Source organism: Aedes aegypti, chromosome 2, assembly GCF_002204515.2.
Source record: "Aedes aegypti strain LVP_AGWG chromosome 2, AaegL5.0 Primary Assembly, whole genome shotgun sequence".
NCBI classification, from domain to species: Eukaryota; Metazoa; Arthropoda; class Insecta; order Diptera; family Culicidae; genus Aedes; species Aedes aegypti.
This window is the reverse complement of record NC_035108.1, coordinates 337,243,203-337,265,318: the sequence shown is the minus strand read 5'-3', so window position 1 is coordinate 337,265,318 and position 22,116 is coordinate 337,243,203. Positions and strand designations below refer to the sequence as shown.

At 36.6% G+C, this 22,116-nt stretch overlaps 1 protein-coding gene across 5 annotated transcripts in view; it reads right to left on the bottom strand.

Moving 5' to 3' along the window:
• LOC5576438 (histidine-rich glycoprotein) overlaps positions 1-22,116 on the bottom strand; it is a 47,152-nt gene that overhangs the window by 10,154 nt on the left and 14,882 nt on the right. For 2 of the 5 annotated variants that reach the window (XR_002500744.1, XM_021846058.1), the window contains exon 3: positions 7,162-7,229. Coding sequence is in view for 2 of the 5 variants with exons in the window: in XM_021846058.1 (XP_021701750.1) it covers positions 7,162-7,229 (68 nt within the window). In the remaining 3 variants the exon portion in view is untranslated. Of the gene's footprint in view, positions 1-7,160; positions 7,230-17,467; positions 17,750-22,116 lie in introns of those variants that run through there. The other 3 variants (XM_021846056.1, XM_021846055.1, XM_021846057.1) reach the window with 2 other exon arrangements.

Here is a 22,116-nt window from a genome sequence, read left to right as displayed (position 1 = left end):
GCGCTACGATGTCGAAACCGCGGGTCTTCAGTACATCGGAGAGTATGCGAGTACTTCCAATGAAGTTGAGAGATTTGCAGTTCCATGTACCGAGTTTCCAATCGCTAGTCCATTTTCGTCGCTGTGGTCTTTGCCGATTGTTCCGGTCCGTATTCTCTCGTTGACGTTCCTGTGCTGATGTGTTTTTACGGCTGGCTCGCAGGGCCTGACACCAACCCCCTAGATTTCCGGAGGACCATTCCCCCTAAATGTTCGGAGGGCCATAGTGCGCAGTTTAGCTTAGAGTCCTTCTCTGGCACTCGGACGATGATCAGCCGCCCCTGACATGGGGAACAGACGCAGTTGTGAGCCGCTCCTAACGTGGAGTACAGACGCTCCAGGTTTGCAAAAGCAAACCCCCCCTTCCCTGTCAGCATACGACCAAAGTTCCCACCGGGGGTTGGTTACCCGATCTTCCCCAAGGTTACTCGTACCCCGGCCAGTACCACGAGGAGGTAGGGATAGGAGTTGCTGGGCAAGAGGCTAAGGACCGCACAAAGGGGTCTATTTTATTCCTGCAGGTACGCGAGGTACCAATGGTACGCCATGCCCAGCCATTTACCGTGCGGATGTGATGCAATTTGTATGAGTAAACGACTTTGTTCGTAAATTGTTATGCGACTTCTGGTTGTCTGGGTCAATTCATTTGTAAAAGTTCTGAACAACAGCAAATAATATGTTGATAACAGGATGTAGTTAATAACTAATTTTGATTCACCAAATTAGGATGCTGGTATTCCCTAACACAAAATAACTAGCATTAAGAAATTAATGTAATGGTTGGAATGACACTCATAAGCAATTAAAAGTTTCGTGATTTGGAACAAGCCACGCAACGCAGAAGATTAGGACACATTGTGGTTCGCAGGCGTTAGCTAACACTGTTAATCCTATTTAAAATTCTGCTCGAATTCGTCTTTGTTGTGGTTTTTGACGACTCAGCTAGTTAAAAATCGCATAACACTAATTCCGCGCCTTCAGCAGAGCAATGTACGACGCTTGAGGCAGTTTGGATAAGCTGGATCGACGAGTAATGAAATAAAATATAAAGAGTGATGAATTATTGGCGCCTAATTATCGTTTTATCCATAATGAACCCATCTTAGACATAGCTAAAAATAGTAATCAATTAGGTAATGATTTTCCAACAGAACGCATTTTCCATCGTTCTCGTATGAAACACCATTCCTAGCACCAAACGTAGTTCAACATACATTTTCACGCAACACCCATTAATCTTCCATGTTTCATCCCCCTCTTTGATTCCGCGAAATCTAAAGAGTTCATAAAAGCGTTCCCCAAATGGAGCACCAAATGGCTGTCGTTATCGGCAGCCAAATTATAGGCCCCTCGAGAAAGTGAAAAAACAGTCGTAAAATTTCCTCAACACCGATCCAACAAACCAAGCTTACCCGAAAAAACGATCAATCGATCGAACGGCCGAATTTTCACACAAACAGTCCGATCGAAATCGGCTCCGATGGATGATTTTTGGTGGACGGTAGTTTATTTTTCCCGCCCACGCTAATCATATTGTATGCTAATCGATCCGGACGGGCCGGTCAAGCGCGATGTGTTTATGTGTTTCCATATATTTCACTGGTAATTTCCACGGCTGACTGGCGTGCGTCTGTTTGCCCAGATCAAAAACGACCACAGCGAACCCGCACACTGGTTCAGAACTTGAAAAACGTGCGAATTTTAGTATTCGATGTCTATACTTCATTTTAGAAGGGTGGTGTCCTCTGAAGAATTGGAAACTAATCTATAAGCACTATTTTGATATAAAATTATTAGTGGTCTATCCACAGTACAGTGTAAACAAATACTTATCAATATTTGCTCAAAAAAAGATTTTTATTTTCAGGTACCGTAAAACGGGGTAACTTTGATAGTTTTTTCGAAGAAAACTTCAATATTTATGCGTGCTGTTTCAAAGACTTACAATTTATATTTTTAAAACAAGTACTGGCATCCTAGCTATCGATTGCAATTGATAGATTGCCTAATGATTTATTCTAAATGGATATATTATTTTTCATATAATTGAAAGTCGGTTTTCTGTTTTGGGGTAACTTTGAATCGAACAAAATTGAATGAAATACGGAACATTTATAGTGCGTTGCATACCTCTAGGCGTTTAACGCTATATATGGATGTATAGAAATTTCTGACTTAGATTACAAAAATTGTCCCCGTTTGTAAAAATGGTTTTCGCTAAGAGATTTGAGACCGAATTCATGTTCTTATATAACTAGGCTGTCATGAATAAGTGACGAACTCATTATGACTTAATCGAAAAGTGATCGTAGAACAGATTGTTTGTAAGCATTCCAAAAATGCTAAAACCTTGTTATTTTTTAATATTTGCATATAAATCCTCAAATGCACTTGATTCCAACGAAAATAGCTTTGACATGAAGTGTCATACTAATAATCTTTACTTTTGCATTTGTTTTTCTTAACTGATTGGCAGAAACTTCGTTATTTCGTTTAACATGTTGTGGGTCTCGCACTATCAAAGTTACCCGCATTATCAAAGTTACCCCGTTTTACGGTACCAACTATGGACAAACGGACGAGTAATGTGTGGTCTTTCAATACCTAATATAAATAATGCACTCTCGGCTAGGCATTGCGTATACAATAGAAAGCGTTGTGTTCGGACGGGCATTGAAATCAAATTCAGGTTAACTTCTGCGTTCATGAGTCCTCTCATGGTATAGGGGTGACGCCCCTTATCTAGTGAACAATCGAACAATTAATCTAATTGCAAAGTATATGTAATGTTTAGTTTCACGATAGTTATTCAAATTTTCATTCGGATGATTAGCTTTTAATCCGATAAATGATAATTAAAATGTATTGTCAGATGAAGTTAATTATTTTGGACTAGATATAAATTTAGCTTCCAGAAATCACATTAGGCGCATTTAAGCCAAATGTAACAAATATGTAAAATGTCTTTATCCACTTATTTAACTGCCGTGAATCGCAAGTCAGTCCCATATGTAAAAAGTAGGCATTGAGAAAATGGGCTGTGAAGTTTACAAACTCGTTTTCCATATAGGGTAAGTGATCTATTAATTGTGGGTGATCCTATAGTTGCGGTAGTGTCATTTATACTGACTTCATTGAATTAATTCCAAAACCGACACTGCCAATCGACGTATTGCCTTGTTGATATGCGAAATAGTTGAAAACTTCATTCAAATTGCTTCAAAATTGATTAAGTACCACCGAATTTGTTTTAACTGTTCTCACTTGTACCAATAGTTGCTGTAAAATGTTCCTATAATGGAGGATCTCATAAGAAAACAATGGATACCACAGCTATAGGAACACAAATTAAAAATGTACCGCAACTAAATGGACAGTGTACCAATAGTTGAGGTATTATTTTTCATTGAAATGTCGTTGGTTACTGCGATCAAATCCTTTTTGTCATTAGGTAAACGTGTTGTCTCATTAGTGCAGCGGAAATTTTGATGAAAATGCAGATGGAACTGACTTGCGATTCACGGCAGTAAAAGAAAATCAAAACTTTGTCCTAAGATCAAGCTTTTGATCTTCAAACAAATTTTCAGGCCAGCCATGTTGTATGCAGCCATGTTGGACTAGCTGTTGTAATACCAAGAAAAAATCAGAGGGGGTTGTGTACAAGACACGACCGCATGACGTTAACTACGCCAAGTGATTTTCTGCATTTGAATTTTAGTCGATTGTCATAGTTGCAGCCTTCCTTTAGTTCAAACTCTAACATCATATCGTAATGGTCGCAACATTTAAGATTTTCAATTGACAATCAGTATATTGCCGTAAGACGTAGTTAACGTCAAAATAAGAATGAGTGAAGAAACAGAAATTGGTCTGCTTTTATAGTATGCTTCCCAATCTACCGGTAAATGGCTGAATTATTAGTATTCAAAATCTTACATAATTTCGTAACGGTCGCAACATTTTAGATTTTCAATTGACACCCAGTATATTGCCGTAAGACGTAGTTAACGTCAAAAATAAATTGAAAATGATTCTGTAGCTCCTTCCCTGGTATAGTACTAATGAGCTTCCATGATTAGTAGGTACGTTATATATTTAGGTTAAATAAGATAAAGTTAATTGAAAGCGTTTTTTCTCATATGAAAAGGTGGAATCAATTTATCTGTTATAATTCTGAATTGCTACGGCAAATGAAATGTAATGTATTGTTAACATAATGTTAATAAACGTTTAATTTAGTTTTACCAAATTAGGATGATAGTTTTACCAAATTAGTGATGATAGAACAACTAGATATAAGAAATGAATCAAATGTTTGGAATAACACTAATAAAGAATTTAAAAAATGAATACTATAGTGGGAAACTAATCTTGTATACGCTGAAATGTTCTAGGCGGTTTTTCTATAAGAACTTTCAAACAGGTTGTTTCATCATAATTTTGAAAGAATTAAATTTAAGTAACCCTCACACTCTTCAGAAGACACCACCTTTCTACAATCACATTCAGACATCAAAAGCTTATATACGCATGTTTTCCGGATTCTGAACCAGTGTGTAACGGTGCGATTCGATCGGCGATCAGTTAAACCTACGAGAGAAAGGCCAGGGCTTCTGGCACCGACCGAACCGGGGTTGCCCGCTTAGAGGGCAGACATTAAATATCGATCAGAATCTGAATCGCTCGCTAGATGAACGGTGCAGGGAACGTCAATTCATTGCGTTACGCTATTTTTTTCCACTTTCAACTCCCCCTACACTTTTTGGTATAAGGACTCCGTAAATTTTGTATGGATCGTCAGCTTCTCTACACTCTCCAACAACTAAAAAAAACGATATGTAATTTATGGATGATCCCTAGCCGGTGGGGTTTGTTGTTTTGGCAGATGTGTGTTTGGCGTGATTTGCGATTACCAACGGTTGAGAATCATGAAAACACTCGGTGTACGTTGGTTGGTTTGGGAAAGGAGGAAAATTGATGGTTGTTTGAATGTTCGGAGAAGGTAAAGGTCAAGACTTAGAAATTTGCATGAAACAAACGGTAACTCCACCTGGTTATAAACCAACCGGCTATATAATGCAAACTATAAACAAACAAAGCCACGTATTTGTATTCATAAGTAATTAAATACAGCGATGCATTTCACAAAAGCACTGTCCAGGATTACCACCACCAAATGCAGGACGAAATTATCTGTAATGTACAGAGTTCTCATAAAACCTTCGGAAAGAATCTTAAATCAGGATATTCTACCACAGTACTCCCGACTAAGGGTACATAACAAAATTATATCAGCATATGTTATTATGTTATAAGTTTTTTTCGAACATAGGTTGTTACAAACTTGATGCAGGATGTTGTTAAAATAACTAAAATTATAACAAAAAGTGTATGAATAGTAACATAAACATAACAAAATGTGTTTTAATTCTATCAAAAACATATCAAACCAAGTTATAATGTTTGATACAAAGTATCAAAATTATAATACTGTTCGATATATGATAATATTGTATATCATTAAAATGCATAACTATCTATTTATTTTGTTATAAAGTTGTTAAAAATGAACAAAAAATATCTTCACGGAGAACAAAATATAGTGTTCGTAATCATTTTTCCGGTCAATTCAACTATATTTTAAGGTTAATTTGGAGATAACTAAAAATATAGTTGAATTGACAGTATATTGTTAAACATAACAATACCATATAGTTGTTGACAACTATATTTTTGATTGAATTAACTAACGCCAAACGTCAAAATTTAAGTATATTTTAGTTGACTCAAAGTGAATTTTATTGAGTTTACAATATTTTGCAATGTTTACTCAGCATTTTGTTCTGCTTTATCAACATATCTGAAAAGATTTGGTGCTGCTTTATCGATCTAAAAAAAAAACATTGCAAAAATGAAAACAAAGGGCGAGTTGACAAACTTGATATGTGATCTCCTGCGTGAGAGGTGGTCATCTTAGCACCTACACTATTCCTTGCAAGTTAGAAGTAAGTAGATTTGTGAGCATGACTTGAAGTCTAGGGAGGTGAATGTTTCTGAATAGTGATAATTATCAAAATTATAATTGTTATGAGTACAAGTGGATAGCTCAATCAAAGAAGTGTGTGTATTTGATTTGACGTTAGTTTAGTGTTGGCGTAAGTTAATTTTATTTCGAAACAACTATTTGTGCGTAAGTAAAAGTAATTGACAGGATTGTAATCTTAACATACAGAAATTCTTCTGCGTGTTATAGGGAAATAAAACACATTATGTTATATTTCTGTTTTAGTATGTTCGATGGATAACGGAGCCTAACAAAATTATATCATAATATGATATGCATATCATATTCTGATAAAATGTTTTTATATTTTTGTTACAAGCCTCTAGTTGGGTAAGAAGCCATGGAAAACCTTGAAGATCTGCAGTTTATCGTGTATTTAGCTGCAGTACCCAATTAACAAAATAGCACTTTAATTTCCACTGTGGGCTAATATAGTGTTTTTGAACAGCTGCCATGCCCTATATTAGCCGTATAATAGCCCTATAAGGCCAAAAAGGCGTATTATCGGGCTAGTGATTACTTCAGTACCTGTAGCTACGACGTCGGAATTGCGAGCGCGCCCGCAAGGAGAAGCCTCAATGCACAGAAACCCGCATGGATACGATGTCACAAGAAACAAGAATAGTATGCTTGGCATATTACAGGCACCCACAGTTATGAATCAACTAAGGGATGGTACACAAATTATGTCACGCTAAATTTCAACTTTTTTGACACCCTCCTCCCCCCCTCCCCTTTGTCACACTTTTTTTATGAGTCCTCCGAAAATTTTGTAAGGCTTGTCACGCTTATTTTGGTTCAAATCGACTCAAAATATGAATCAGGACAATATAACAGCAACTTATCTACTAGGTAAACGGACGGGGTAATACATATTATAACTGCATCGCAACAGTATAGATTTATGGTTCACGTTCATATCTGTGTACTATCCATAACTGTGAGGCGACTATACCTGAAATCCTACACCTGAAACATTTATTTTTAATAGTGATTAATTGACAAATCACGTAGTGTATTTAGAGAAAAATAATAAGATGTAGTATATAAAAACTTACCTTTCCGTATCACCCGTGAAAACGGTACCAAATAGTGACATGACTAATACTAATATTGGTAAAAGCATCTGAAAATAGGAGAAATTAAAACAATATTTGAAATAAAATAATCTGTAATATGGAACGATAGTTTTATTTGCGTTAGAAATTAACATGTTTTTTAGAAGTAAAAAAACGAATTTAGTACCATGCCATTTAATTGCACTAGAGTTTGTGTCTTTTGACAGATACGCGTGTATCGACCTCAACTGTAAGACCGTCTTCAGCAGGCATCATGTATACGCGCTTCATATCAAGAGCTTGAGATCAGCTTGCCATGAGCGCACAAAAATAATCGCACGCTTGAGCACGTGCTATGGTGAGACACATTTTTTTAGATCTCATGTAGCAATGTACTAGCTCAAACGATCACATCTGCACTGGCTCATGCATCGTCTCATGAGAAAATCTCAATGTGACAGTGCATTGAGACTCGTAGACGAAGGTTTCAGTAAGCAAGGAAAAGGGATTAAACCCTGGATTAAGGTGAAGATGAATCGAAGCCAAACCTTAAATTTTCAGGAGCATGGATCTGGAGAACCAAATATCGGTTTAATCCATCTTCCATCCATCGATTCATCTTCACCTTAAACTGCCCGTGGGCTGTTTGTAAAAATTGAGGGGGGTTGGAATTCCAGTATTTAAATTGAAAAACTTATACTGGCCATCGAAGAAGCATAGGCATAGACCGAAGCCGTATGCTTCCTTGGGGTTAATGTACTAGGCAAACATAACGGCATAAAAGAACTCCTAGCGCATGTGACGAGCCTCACAAGATTTCTCATGAGACTCGCTCACTAAGATATATGTTGTACCTAGGGGGTGCGGACTCGAAGATTTAAGTTGTTCAAATTGAACACAATCTTTTTCACGAGTGCTAACCGTTGTGTATTTGCTTGTCTCGTAGGAAACCACATTCAAAATGCACACTTAAAATATTTCACACAAAACTGGAAATGAACCCAATGAAAAGACTAAACCAGAATGATTCTGGCTTTTTTATGTTAGTTAGGAACATAGGGAGTCGATGCCGGTTATGGACCCTTTGCGTATTAAAAAAACATAAACATAAACAAAAACATAAAATTACCACTCAAAGAAACCTTATTCATATGAAAATCCACCGGGGGAACTTCAATTGCTTTGTTAGTCAGCAGTTCCAGGCAAAATATTTGGCTTGAGACGCAGGAATACAGATATTTGAACAGTTTTGTAAATGAAACCACACAAGAGGGTCCATAATACGCATTTCCAGGTGGGTCCATAATAAGCACGTCGGCAGCGAGCCGGATTAGGGGGACTGGGGGTAGTTTGCCCACGTTAAGGAGAACAGCGATTTTAGATGTGAAAAACATTGTTTTATGCACTTTTTTAACTATGGTCGGATAGATAAATATGTTTTCTACCAAATAGTAGAAACGGCTATCCATTTTAACTTTTCTGGGGTTTAGAAATTAATTTTTAAAAATTGCTTGCTTAACTGCATATGTATTGTTTTGCGGGGTAAAACGCCCCGCTTGACTTCGGCGTTAGCCATGCTGTAAACGAACGCACACAATCATGCTTGTTTATGTGCTGCATACATCCGGGCGTTTGTTCAGATGTTATTGTTCAATAATAGTATACATGCTGAAGCGAAAAATGTACATTTGTAAGGCTCCAATTTTTGCGTAACTTCAACGTGGCATTACGTTTGGTAGAATTTGAATTCCAACGGCTGTTTTGGTGTTATGAAATAGGGGTGGGCGTTTTGCCCCCAGAGTTGATTAAAGTTTAGGTCCTTCAATAAGCTTTTTGAGGGTAAATTTAACATATGTTTTGGGCGTAATACAAACTACGACAGTGCACAAGTTGGCTCTCAGCAATAGTTTCAGAAATTTGGTTATTTATCGACCTAAAAAATGAAATTGAAAATCGCACAAAATTGCAACGAAAACAGCGAAAAACGTTTTTATACGATTTTATCGATTTGGTTGCGAAAAACACATAAACACATATTAGAAGAAGCATTTTTATCCATTTTCTATGATCTAGGGTGAAAAAAAGCATTCTAAAATACATCGTTCGTCCAAATCGATGGTGGCGCGTTTTGCCCCCTATGGGCATATTACCCCCAGTTCCCCTACATGGGAATCAAATGGAGGGTCCATAATAGGAAACGTCAAATTTGTAAACATTCCGGGAGGGTCCATAATAGGCATTCGGACAACAGTTTTCCAAATGCATATTTCTCTGGAAAAATCGAATGATTTTGTATGTTTCATAGGCGTACTATAAAGTAAAAACATTGAACTTATTGTTAGACTCCACAAAACATATATGCGTCTGAGATATCATTGCGGAAAAGCGTCGAGAATGAATTTCAGCTACTAAGGGGTCCATTACTAGCATTGAAACCCTATTTTGAGCAGTTGTTGGAGATTTATGCATGATTTGGATCTAGCACAACAATTGTCAGTCTTTGTGTTACATAAATTGTATAACAAATTTTAGCTTGTCGAAATCACGGCCGTACATTTTTAGGCGTAGGGGAAAAGCACTAATTTTCGACCCACAAGAATTCTGTCCCAATTTTCGGATTTCCATACAAAGTAGGCAAAAATCGTATGAATGGGTCGAAAATTAGTGCTGGGTCGAAAATTGGTGCTTTTCCCCTACTCTGATAATTTTTATGAAAAATTTGGTTTGACAGCAGCCTGGCTGCTTGTTGATTTCCTGTACGCATCCCCCAGTTTTGTACGTATCTGTATCTCGTGTCTCACATAATTTGTGAGCTGCGATATGAAATATCGCATGGCATACTAGCTCATTTAGGTATACATGAGAAATACGACTCTCTGCTTCAGTGTCGTGTACAAGACTCGAGTCTAGTACACGACACTGAAGACGGCTTTACAGTTGAGGTCGAAATACGCGTATGTACAAAGGATACAAACTCTAGTGCAATTAAATGGCATAGTACTAAATTCGGAGTTTTCATCTACTTAAAGGTATTCCACTTAACAGCTCAAAGGTTAATTATCATGTTATTATTACATCAAATCATATTTCATAAGTTTGAGGGTGTAATGTACTATTTTACAATGTCCTAAAATATATATATTTTGATATTCTTGCAAAAATTTACTGTTCTTGAGCATGAAACAAAGGTTAAACCATTAAACTCTTAACAGCTATCTATCACAGATGTGTTTAAAATCTTCAAGTTCTGTACATTTCCCCAAAATTTCATAGCACGTGAGGTTATACAGTAAAACCAAAAACTGTTAAGAAAGCGTACTATTTGTCATACTTGAAGTAACCAGACAATGTACACAGTTTTACGCCAACTATATGTCTTTATTTCGTCGCTTTAATGACGCTCTCTACAAACTTTTACCAAAGAGTAAGTGTACCTTCATTAGACGATTACATGTTCTCTATACTTTTTCTATATTCGAAACGGTTATCGTGTACAATCGGTCAAGGATCATACGAGTAATATTAACTTGAGTCTCGTTACACATTCACTAAAATATCCTCGAAGTCTGTTTGATGGCAAACCGAAAATCTGTCAACAAATGTTCGGTCTTTGCAAAATGTCAAATCTATTAATTATTTTTACCATGAATCTTGTAAGGATGTCGTATAAAATTCTCCAGAGCAAATAGGGTAGGTGTACTAGTTATGGACATAAAGGTTCCCTATTTCGCCATACGGGATTACTTGAATGTTTTCACATTTTGAAAGATTTTTTGTGTTGAAGTAATAAGATTTAAGATAAATCTTTATGTGGAAACATTCAAAAAGACTTAAAACGTGAAAGTTATCGAAATTTCCCGTATGGCCAAATAGGGAACCACTATGGCCATAACTGGTACACTTTCCCTAACTGAATTGTATGAGTAATATGGTCCAATAACACTGCGGAACCCGTTTTTGTCTCAAGCATCAAAATACCACTATTTACTTAATTAGAGGTTGCTGAATCCGTTGCCGTTTTCAAAAATATCATAGCACATCTAGTTTATGAGATATTGACTGTTAAAAATACTAAATTTGACGATTTCTGCCAACTTGCATACAAGTTTTCCAACTTGTATCGCAATTTATTTGCTTAATTTGTCACAAAATTCAAATTCCATGTGTTAAACAATAATTTTTAACAAAGTTCTTAATTCTTCCGCTGGTAAAATGGTATTTTTTATTGGTTCTGAAAAGTATTGTCCTATGCCATATAAGAGAAACGAAGAATTTTATATGGAGACTGCAAGCATGTTAAAAAAATTGATTTAAACTGAATATAGGGTAGGTGTACCCAGATAGCCGTAGCGGTAAACGCGCAGCTATTCAGCAAGACCATGCTGAGGTTTCGAATCCCACCGGTCGAGGATCTTTTCGGGTTGGAAATTTTCTCGGCTTCCAAGGGCATAGAGTATCTTCGTACCTGCCACACGATATACACATGCAAAAATGGTCATTGGCATAGTAAGCTCTCAGTTAATAACTGTGGAAGTGCTCATAAGAGCACTAAGCTGAGAAGCAGGCTCTGTCCCAGTGGGGACGTAATGCCAGAAAGAAGAAGAAGGGTAGGTGTACCAGTTATGGACATAAAGGTTCCCTATTTCGCCATCCATGATAAGTCGATGATCTTCAAATTTATAATCGTTCTGTGTGTTTCACTGGTTTGATATCAAATATATATTGATGTTAAAACATTCAAAAATATTTAAAATGTGAATGGTTTCGAGAAAACACATATGGCCAAATAGGGAACCATATATCCATAATTGGTACACTTTCCCTAATGGTAAAATTTACAATCAAATTATATCTAAATTGAAAGTTCAAGTCCTATTTTGCATGATTGCATTTGCAATTTCATTCCGCAACATCAGTTTTTCATCACTTGAACAGAATATGACAATGATCAATCAACACGTGCGCATCGTTTTTGTGGGCTTCGCATTGCAATTCTCGAGAACTTTCTCCGTGTTGGTAAACATTGAAACATTATCGAACAGCATCCATAAAACAAATTTGGTTTTGTGTTTGAAATAACTGATTAATCGCGAGTTGAAAAGGTTGCAACAATGTTGCGCTCTGTGATTGTCATGACAATTTTGCTTTTGATTGTATCCTTATCCGCAACAGTTGGGACAAACGGTTGTGAGCGTGCATGCTTTGTTGTTTGTTTTTCGTCTGTTTTGATGACAATTTGATTCACTGATCAAAACATAAATCAAAAACATGTCTAACTCGATGGAATCTCGCTTATAAAACGATGAATACAACCTGATTTTTCCAAATCCCGCTAATATTATTAGAGAAGTCTTGCCTCTAGGGATGACATTGTTGCTGAAGAGGTAGATGGAAATCCAACCATATAGAATAATTGATTTTCATACCCAATCATAAGCAAGTGAGTACACGGCTATCGATGCGGTTGGATTGAGAGGGGAAAAAAACGCAAATAAAAAGCGCAAATCACAGCTCAATCTTGGTTGGAATAGTAAATTTAAAAACCTGTTCATGGTTCTCATTACTTCAACGCTTGTTTCAGTGTATATCTCCTTCGGCTATCTTAGATGCCCAATTCGACTCTCCATAAGCATGCCTATGAACAAGAGTGACAGATTTTATTTTTAGCATCGCACTGTTGCATTGTTTGTACCACACTACTCATAAGCCAACGTTGGCTGGTTGAGGCCGTAATAGACACGACAACTCTAGTTGCGTACTAGGGATTACTCAAGGATATTCTCGAAAAATCATCGACCATAGCTCCATTACTTAATGCGTCATACGGCTTTCTAATCAAATATTCCCAAAAATCAATCAACTCTGGGAGCTTTTCAAAAGATATTACCCTAGACAACGATCTGATAACCATAACATAAGGTGACTAAGAAACTCCCCACATCCCGTTTTGTATCATATTCTGAACACTCGCGTTTTGTATAGAGATTTTTGAACATTTCATGAAAATATGTCAATATATGTCTAGAAGAGGATAGTCATTTGCATTTCAAGTTTAATGCCTTTAACGCTGATTTTAACCTAGGACTGTAAACAGGATCATAAATTATTTTTTTCAGCATACACAAGAGTTTACAGTTTACAGTAACTTTCCAAAGAGATACAAAGTTTCACAAATTACGGCTGACTAATGACCAAAATGTGTATTTAAGTTTACCGTAAAACTTAAGTGATCGGATTATGTATTGGTATCAATTTGGTATCAAATTGGTATCAATTCAAAGAAAAAGTCATTTTGAATAATTCAATACACCAACAACTTGAGACTTAATCAAAAAAGTTCAAAGCATCCTAAATGTCCAATCCCGACCAGTGGATAACAACCGAGTTATAACAAATTTTGTTACTCAGTTAGCACGTTTTTTGTAAAAAAAAATGTGTTACAATTTTTGCTGGTTACTAGTTACAGTAATAAAAATTGTAAAACAATTTCCATTTTACTAAACGGAATTGAAACAAAATATGTTGTAATTTAAACAATCATTATGTTTGGAATCAAACAAAAATAAAATTAATTTTGTTATATTATTTTTTTTCCATAATTGAATTATAACAAAATTTGTTATAATCTATTGCATTCAAACATGTTATAACAAACTGTGTTATAATTATGTTTGAAATTTTAACAAATTTGAAAAAACCTCTGTTATTATAACTGATTATGTATTAATTATGTTATAATGTCTTCCATCAAGTAGAAGTGCTTCTAGCAAAAATGAAACAAAATTTATTATTTAATCCACTGATCGGGATGATATAGCAAGGAATCTGCTGAAATATTAATGGTAGGATTTACTTTAGACCGTGGCTGTAAAACACCTTATTCTCTGCTTAGTGTTTATAGTTCTGTTTTTGCTTTCGTATATTGTGTTGCAAACACGATGATACTCTGCACAGAGAAGTCAAGAAAATTTTCATTACGATAAGATCCTGGAAAGGGCGTCAAACCCAGACACCTTCACCATGGCTTTGTTTTCTAGCCGCAAACGTTACTATGGCGCTATAGAAAGCTCAGGTAAGGATTCATTTCAACACCTTCCAAAGGGATTATTCTAATTTCTTAAAAATATTTACATTGTTATAACTTTTTTCTCGATATTTTTACAGCATTCTTTTACAAGTCCACAAAAAAACTATTTTTGGAATACTTGTTTTTTAATTATGAATCGTGGTTTACGGCCAACCAGCCGAGTGGAAGTTTAACAACTACCGAAAAGCTAAACATTACATATAATTTGCAATTGGATTAGATGGACAAATTGATGTGAAGATTTGCGAAAAAGTTACACGTCTTCTCAGTGAGAATCGAACTCACGACTCCCCGATCTCTAGTTGGGGCGCGTTAACCACTACGCCATGAGAGGACTCATGAACGCAGAAGTTAACCTGAATTCGATTTCAGCTCAATAATCACGTGGTCCTCTTTCGCAAAGTGCACCTCTTTCGGAAGAATTAGATGCCCATCCAAACACAACGCTTTCTATATATATCCAATGCCTAGCCCGAGAGCGCATTGTTTTTTAGGTATAGGAATAGCACACTACACTAGCCAGCAACTGCGCTGGCTGAGGTTTCTATTGTGTGGGCTTCCAATGGGTCGCGACGTTCTCAAACGACCGGTTACGGAACATGAGTCCGTTGCTCGATAAATACTTGTTTTTTAATTATGAATCGTGGTTTACGGCCAACCAGCCGAGTGGAAGTTTAACAACTACCGAAAAGCTAAACATTACATATAATTTGCAATTGGATTAGATGGACAAATTGATGTGAAGATTTGCGAAAAAGTTACACGTCTTCTCAGTGAGAATCGAACTCACGACTCCCCGATCTCTAGTTGGGGCGCGTTAACCACTACGCCATGAGAGGACTCATGAACGCAGAAGTTAACCTGAATTCGATTTCAGCTCAATAATCACGTGGTCCTCTTTCGCAAAGTGCACCTCTTTCGGAAGAATTAGATGCCCATCCAAACACAACGCTTTCTATATATATCCAATGCCTAGCCCGAGAGCGCATTGTTTTTTAGGTATAGGAATAGCACACTACACTAGCCAGCAACTGCGCTGGCTGAGGTTTCTATTGTGTGGGCTTCCAATGGGTCGCGACGTTCTCAAACGACCGGTTACGGAACATGAGTCCGTTGCTCGATAAATACTTGTTTTTTAATTATGAATCGTGGTTTACGGCCAACCAGCCGAGTGGAAGTTTAACAACTACCGAAAAGCTAAACATTACATATAATTTGCAATTGGATTAGATGGACAAATTGATGTGAAGATTTGCGAAAAAGTTACACGTCTTCTCAGTGAGAATCGAACTCACGACTCCCCGATCTCTAGTTGGGGCGCGTTAACCACTACGCCATGAGAGGACTCATGAACGCAGAAGTTAACCTGAATTCGATTTCAGCTCAATAATCACGTGGTCCTCTTTCGCAAAGTGCACCTCTTTCGGAAGAATTAGATGCCCATCCAAACACAACGCTTTCTATATATATCCAATGCGCTCTCGGGCTAGGCATTGGATATATATAGAAAGCGTTGTGTTTGGATGGGCATCTAATTCTTCCGAAAGAGGTGCACTTTGCGAAAGAGGACCACGTGATTATTGAGCTGAAATCGAATTCAGGTTAACTTCTGCGTTCATGAGTCCTCTCATGGCGTAGTGGTTAACGCGCCCCAACTAGAGATCGGGGAGTCGTGAGTTCGATTCTCACTGAGAAGACGTGTAACTTTTTCGCAAATCTTCACATCAATTTGTCCATCTAATCCAATTGCAAATTATATGTAATGTTTAGCTTTTCGGTAGTTGTTAAACTTCCACTCGGCTGGTTGGCCGTAAACCACGATTCATAATTAAAAAACAAGTATTTATCGAGCAACGGACTCATGTTCCGTAACCGGTCGTTTGAGAACGTCGCGACCCATTGGAAGCCCACACAATAGAAACCTCAGCCAGCGCAGTTGCTGGCTAGTGTAGTGTGCTATTCCTATACCTAAAAAACAATGCGCTCTCGGGCTAGGCATTGGATATATATAGAAAGCGTTGTATTTGGATGGGCATCTAATTCTTCCGAAAGAGGTGCACTTTGCGAAAGAGGACCACGTGATTATTGAGCTGAAATCGAATTCAGGTTAACTTCTGCGTTCATGAGTCCTCTCATGGCGTAGTGGTTAACGCGCCCCAACTAGAGATCGGGGAGTCGTGAGTTCGATTCTCACTGAGAAGACGTGTAACTTTTTCGCAAATCTTCACATCAATTTGTCCATCTAATCCAATTGCAAATTATATGTAATGTTTAGCTTTTCGGTAGTTGTTATTTTTGGAAGTTGTTTCGATATGAATTATTGGTTGCAAGATTTTGAAGATATTCCGATATCCCTTGCGGGACTCATATTCCGATTAGAATTCAGCATATCTCCTGAATCAGATGACCAATGATCAATATTAGAACAAATTCTAAAGTTCTTCAAACTTATGAAAAAAGGGTATAAGAATATCGTAAAACAAATAATTTAGATAGAATTGTATACTTTTAATGGTAGAAAATATTATGGTGCTGGTAGAGGGGTCAATTGAGAAAGTTTCACTTTGAAACCACAGAGAAACAGACGTAACACTTAGAACAAATCGCGATCAAAATCATAGTCGCGAAAACATGTATGCCCAATGCTAAAAACACTGTAGGTGGCCGATGGACCAACAGGTGGCGGTAGTGTGTAAACGTCAAACACGAACAAAAACGACGCGAGCGCTGCGGGCGGTCGGTTAATCACCTACCATATATTCGAATCGAACGTTAAAAAGTTGGTCGATGGACAACAGTGGGAGTGTGACGTCTGTTTGTCTGTGTTGAAACTGTGTCCACAGAACAAAAGTTTTAGTAGCCAGACACCTTCTCAAGCCTTATTGTAAAGTCCGCTTCCATGAACCCAAAATTTGTCAATCAGGTCTTGGTTCGATCTCAGGTAATAACTATGGAAGTTCTTATAGAACACTAAGCTGTGAAGCAGGCCTTGTCCCAAACTGGACATAATGTCCAGAAGTTCAAAAATAAAAATGTATTTTCGTGACCTGAACCGCATAAACCTTTTTCCCTCAACGTTCATAATAGCACTTCACATAGGCATATCAATATCAATCACTGATCAACCGAAGACTAAACAGCTCACATGTTTCCAACTTTTAAACACAATTCAAAGTCCATAGATTTCTAGGTTTTCACAAATTGTTTTAAATCACTCACATTGTGCTTCATCCTTTCCTGCCGCTATTGAATCCTTGTTCGCGTTCAATCACTTTCGGTACACTCTCATTAACTGATTGCCTCTTTCCGCCAGGAAAACACTTTTATACAAGGACCACCTCCTGAAGTCCACTTTTCGAGAGCCAAACCATCCACTTCTACCTCCGACCATCGTTGCATGGTTTGCATCGTCAACCAACTCTAATGCAAGCCAAAACAAGACCACATAAAGTCGCCAGAAATTCGCGTAATGCATTGTTTCTCTCCCCAACACTGATAAACCCGTCATCATGCTCCTCCGAGCTACGAATGAAAAGATTACCGACTCATTGAGCATTCCTTCTATACAATCGGTGCAAGTGCTCCTTGCTTGAACGATGCGTCGAGCCCCACACCAGTATATGTGTCAGATATCTAGACCAAACACTTGCTATGCTACCGATCAGCGCTAGTAAGTGCGCGTAACCGGTAGCAGATAACAACCGCCCAAAAATCAAAAACCCGAATAATACCCGAATAAAATAAAAACAATAAATAAATAGTAGAACTTATTCAAATACCATACAGCCTATGGTGTACAGAGGAGTCTATTTATTTTTGATAAATTCCATGATTATTGAATGTATTTTGATGCACTGATCCAAAAATTACAAAGATATCATGTAACTTATCAAACTGTTCGAAAGTGGGGGACAGGAGGTGTTGGACCGAAATTGTAGTTTGACCATATTTAGTTCCAATAAGGTAAAAAATCTATTCTTACTTTCAAGTTATGATAGTTTTCCATTATGCTTGCGAGATCCAAATTGTTTTTTCCATGTTCTAAATGTAAGGTAAGACGTTAACTTTTTATCGGTTATCAGATGTCTCTGCGTGCGTATTTCAAGGATGTGTTGTTCTACGCAAACATTGCTCTCTATGATAGCTTGATTTTTTTTTCTAATACAGCATCTTGTTTGAACCATGATTTCTCAAATTTTTGACGTTGTCCGGTATTGGGTACTGGGAAATCTCCCCCTAACTATTAAAAACAATAATTTCAAATAGATGAACATTAATTTAAATTAAACTTGAGTTTGGCATATCAGCATTTTAATCAACTAATCCAGAGAACAAGTTACGTTTCAACACTGTTTGTTCATTAATGATATGAATAATCCCAAAAATAACGCTTAATTTAAAAAATTCACAATGCTTTTGTTAAAAAATTTTTTTTTTGCAAATGCTGGGTTAGATTTCACGAAACAAAGTAATAGCAGACATTATGTACTCCTTTGTTTGCTGTCGCTACTCCACTCTACTTCTGTTAGTTTCACCTTACATATCACAACGATTCAGTAATATAGTTCTGAAAATTTCCAAGAAGTGTTCAGCAAACAAACTTTCTTAAAATCGGTAAAAAAAATCAATATAAATTTTATTTTTTGGTCTGAACTATCTACACAGTTCGAACAAAACGTGTAAATTTCTGAGACGTATAATGCACATAATTGGAGCGTGGCAAATCATAGTTATTTACATGTTATGTCATGTAAACTTCAATTATATGTCATGTAATCCAGCAGGATCCTGTATGGTTACGTGACATATAACACATATTTACATAATTTCAGACTTAAAATTAAATGACGTATTGTTTACATCGCATATAAGAAGTTAACATGACATGTAATCATCATTATTCTTAACTGTGTATAAAATAAACTCCCAAACTCTTTTATGTACATAGTTATTGTAATATTAATTATTGTAATTATAATAATAATTATTATTATCATTAATTGCAATTAATAATGGTATACAACAATAAATAAAACGAAAAAAATGATTTCGTGTTATGTTAAACCCGTTGGAAAATATGGTATTGATACAATAAAACTTAGTGTTTTTCCATAGTTACTTTTTTCAGGGTACACACCACAAATAACTGTGTCTGTAGTATGTGTCTCGAAGAGGATTAGAAATGCAACCGGCGTCTCCATCATCAGTGGGGAAAAAGTGGCGATTGACGGTAGGTTAAAACCACCGACGCTCTTGTACGTGTCATTTCCTACATGATAAGAAAATCAAATGACATTGTTGTTGCTGCTGGTTGAGTGGTCGGTTGAAAGGGAAATGATCGGTGACCGGGATCGGTGTCGCAGGCGAAGACTACCGACGACCGATGTTGGAAGCATACTAATAGCATATGCCAATCAACAATGTAGGGAAGTAGGGTTTTTGGGACACTGTGTCGATGGAATAGAGCAATAACTCAATTAAAGTCGGCAACTCACGTGTACGTAATTGATTGAGTTGTAGTTTTGGATATAAATTACATGATTGACCCAAAATGGACCATAACCCACTTGCGGTATGATATAATAGTATAGTTCATTGAATTGTTGACCTTCACGAAAGTATGTATATGGGGAACGTTATTTATTTTTGACACGCCTATAGTTTCCCATATTGAAAACATTTGAATATCTGCCTTCTACCAAACCAAAAAGAGTCGGGCCACTCTGCATTATTTTTCAACGTGAAATACTTTTTATTCGGCAAAATTTGACCTTGCCCAGCTTTTTTCTTTCGTACCCTTTTCTAATAAATGAAGTGATAAAGAGGCGCAGATGTAAAGTCAGGTCATCCACAATACGCCCACCACAATTTTTTAGCTGTTGTTCAATCGATCGGGAAGAAATCAAAATCAACTGGTTTACGATAAAGTTAAATATGTTAAGTAAATGAATAGTTATTATCATACCATTTAGTTTAAAATCTTATACATAAGCTAAGTATAAAATGTGTGAATACGATAGATTTCTTCAAGCCGAGTCTAGTACACTATATTGAAGACTGCCTTAAAGTTAACGGCGAAATGCGCGAACCGTGAAATGGGATAACTTTGATAGTGCGGGAAATAACATAATTTATGTAAATCAGTTAATCAAAATTAATGCAAAAGTAAAAAGTATTGGTATAACGCCTAGCAAAGTTTAAGATCATATTGAAAATTAATTTTGATGCTGTGATGTTGCGGAATTTGATAACTCAGTTTGTTGTCATTTTGGTGGTTTTAACGGGTTAAACATCAAAACTGAGAGCAGAAAAATGTTCCCATGAAAGCAAATTGAAAACTGTTTCTGATATCATTGGGTGCAAATTGAAAGCTTTAATTGCTTATTTTTGACAGATACGCGTATTTCGACAGCCACTTGTAGCGTTCTTCAGTGTCAGTTAGTCGTATTTGCTATGGATAGTAATAAGGGTGGAATTAAAATGTATGCAATGTAGGGGGAGATCCCCCAGCACCGGACAACACCCAATACCGGACAAAGTCGAAAAATTGAGAAATCATGATCCAATCAAGATTGTGTATTAGTAGAAAAGAAAGCTATTATGGAGACTAATGTTTGCGTAGAATAATACATCCTTGAAATATGCACGCCTTTTTAAAAAAAAGTAGAAAAGTTTGAAAATCTTAAAATAATTGAGGTATTGCCTTAATTCTGAGCCTATTTAGTAACTATTTTGAATATGAATAAAAACTTTGGATTACGCAAGCATGATCGAACATAATCCTAATTTGATAGTATGAATGTATTTTGTATCATAATTGAAATAAATATGGACAAATTACAATTTTGGTTAAGCACCTCCTGTCCCCAGTTTCGGACAGCTTAATTTATTACATGATATCTTTGTAATTATTGCACCAGTGTCTCAAAATACATTCATTTTTCATGGCTTCCGTCGATTATGGTATCAAACATGTAATAAAATTAAGAAGCATGAAAATTCAGAACAACATTGTAAAATTTGTTATTTTTCATCATATATGAAAGAGGTTATTGATGGACATCTTGCAAAATAAGAAAAACTCAAATTGTTCTTGTAAATGTTGCAAATGCATTTTATTGGCCATTATATACTATTCATATAATAAACACATTCATTGATGGTCAAATTTACATAATTCGAGGCATTTCCAGATCATGTCCGGTATTGGGTACCACATTTCAAGATCGATCAATTTGGTACTAGAATACATCGTCAAAATTCAATGTCAAAATTAATATTTATACTTTCAAATTTATTTCTGTACACTATAAAAATGATAATATTTATCATAAATGGGTAACACGAGCACATAAAAGTAATATTTTTCGAATTATGAATTTAGTGGCTTAAGTGTCCGGTACTGGGGGACCTCCCCCTACTCCAATCTACTTTTTAAAACAAAATATTTCTAGATTTTATCAGCATCAGCAGCCTGAGGTACACAACTTATGGTACATTTGTCCTAAACCAAACCATTTCCATGACAACTGTGGAGATGCAGAAGTGATCCCGGTCTTTCGTAATATTCCTTACGTTTCCGTGTACAGTCATCTATGGTTATGTTTATGAGCAACAAGTTTGGATGGCTTTTTACGACATTTAAAGGTTAAAATTAGTAACAGTTCTCGTCAATAATTTCTCACTTTATGCAGATTTGATAGTTTTCTCACCACGTGGCGATGCTCAACATTTCTAAGGATCTATTATCCAACCGAATATGCGTGGACACCGTAAGCCACCTCCCCACAATGAGCTCATAAATCACCGCTCGTTCGTTTACTCCCATAAAACTATCGTAGGAATTCAAAAGCCAAACAACCTGTATA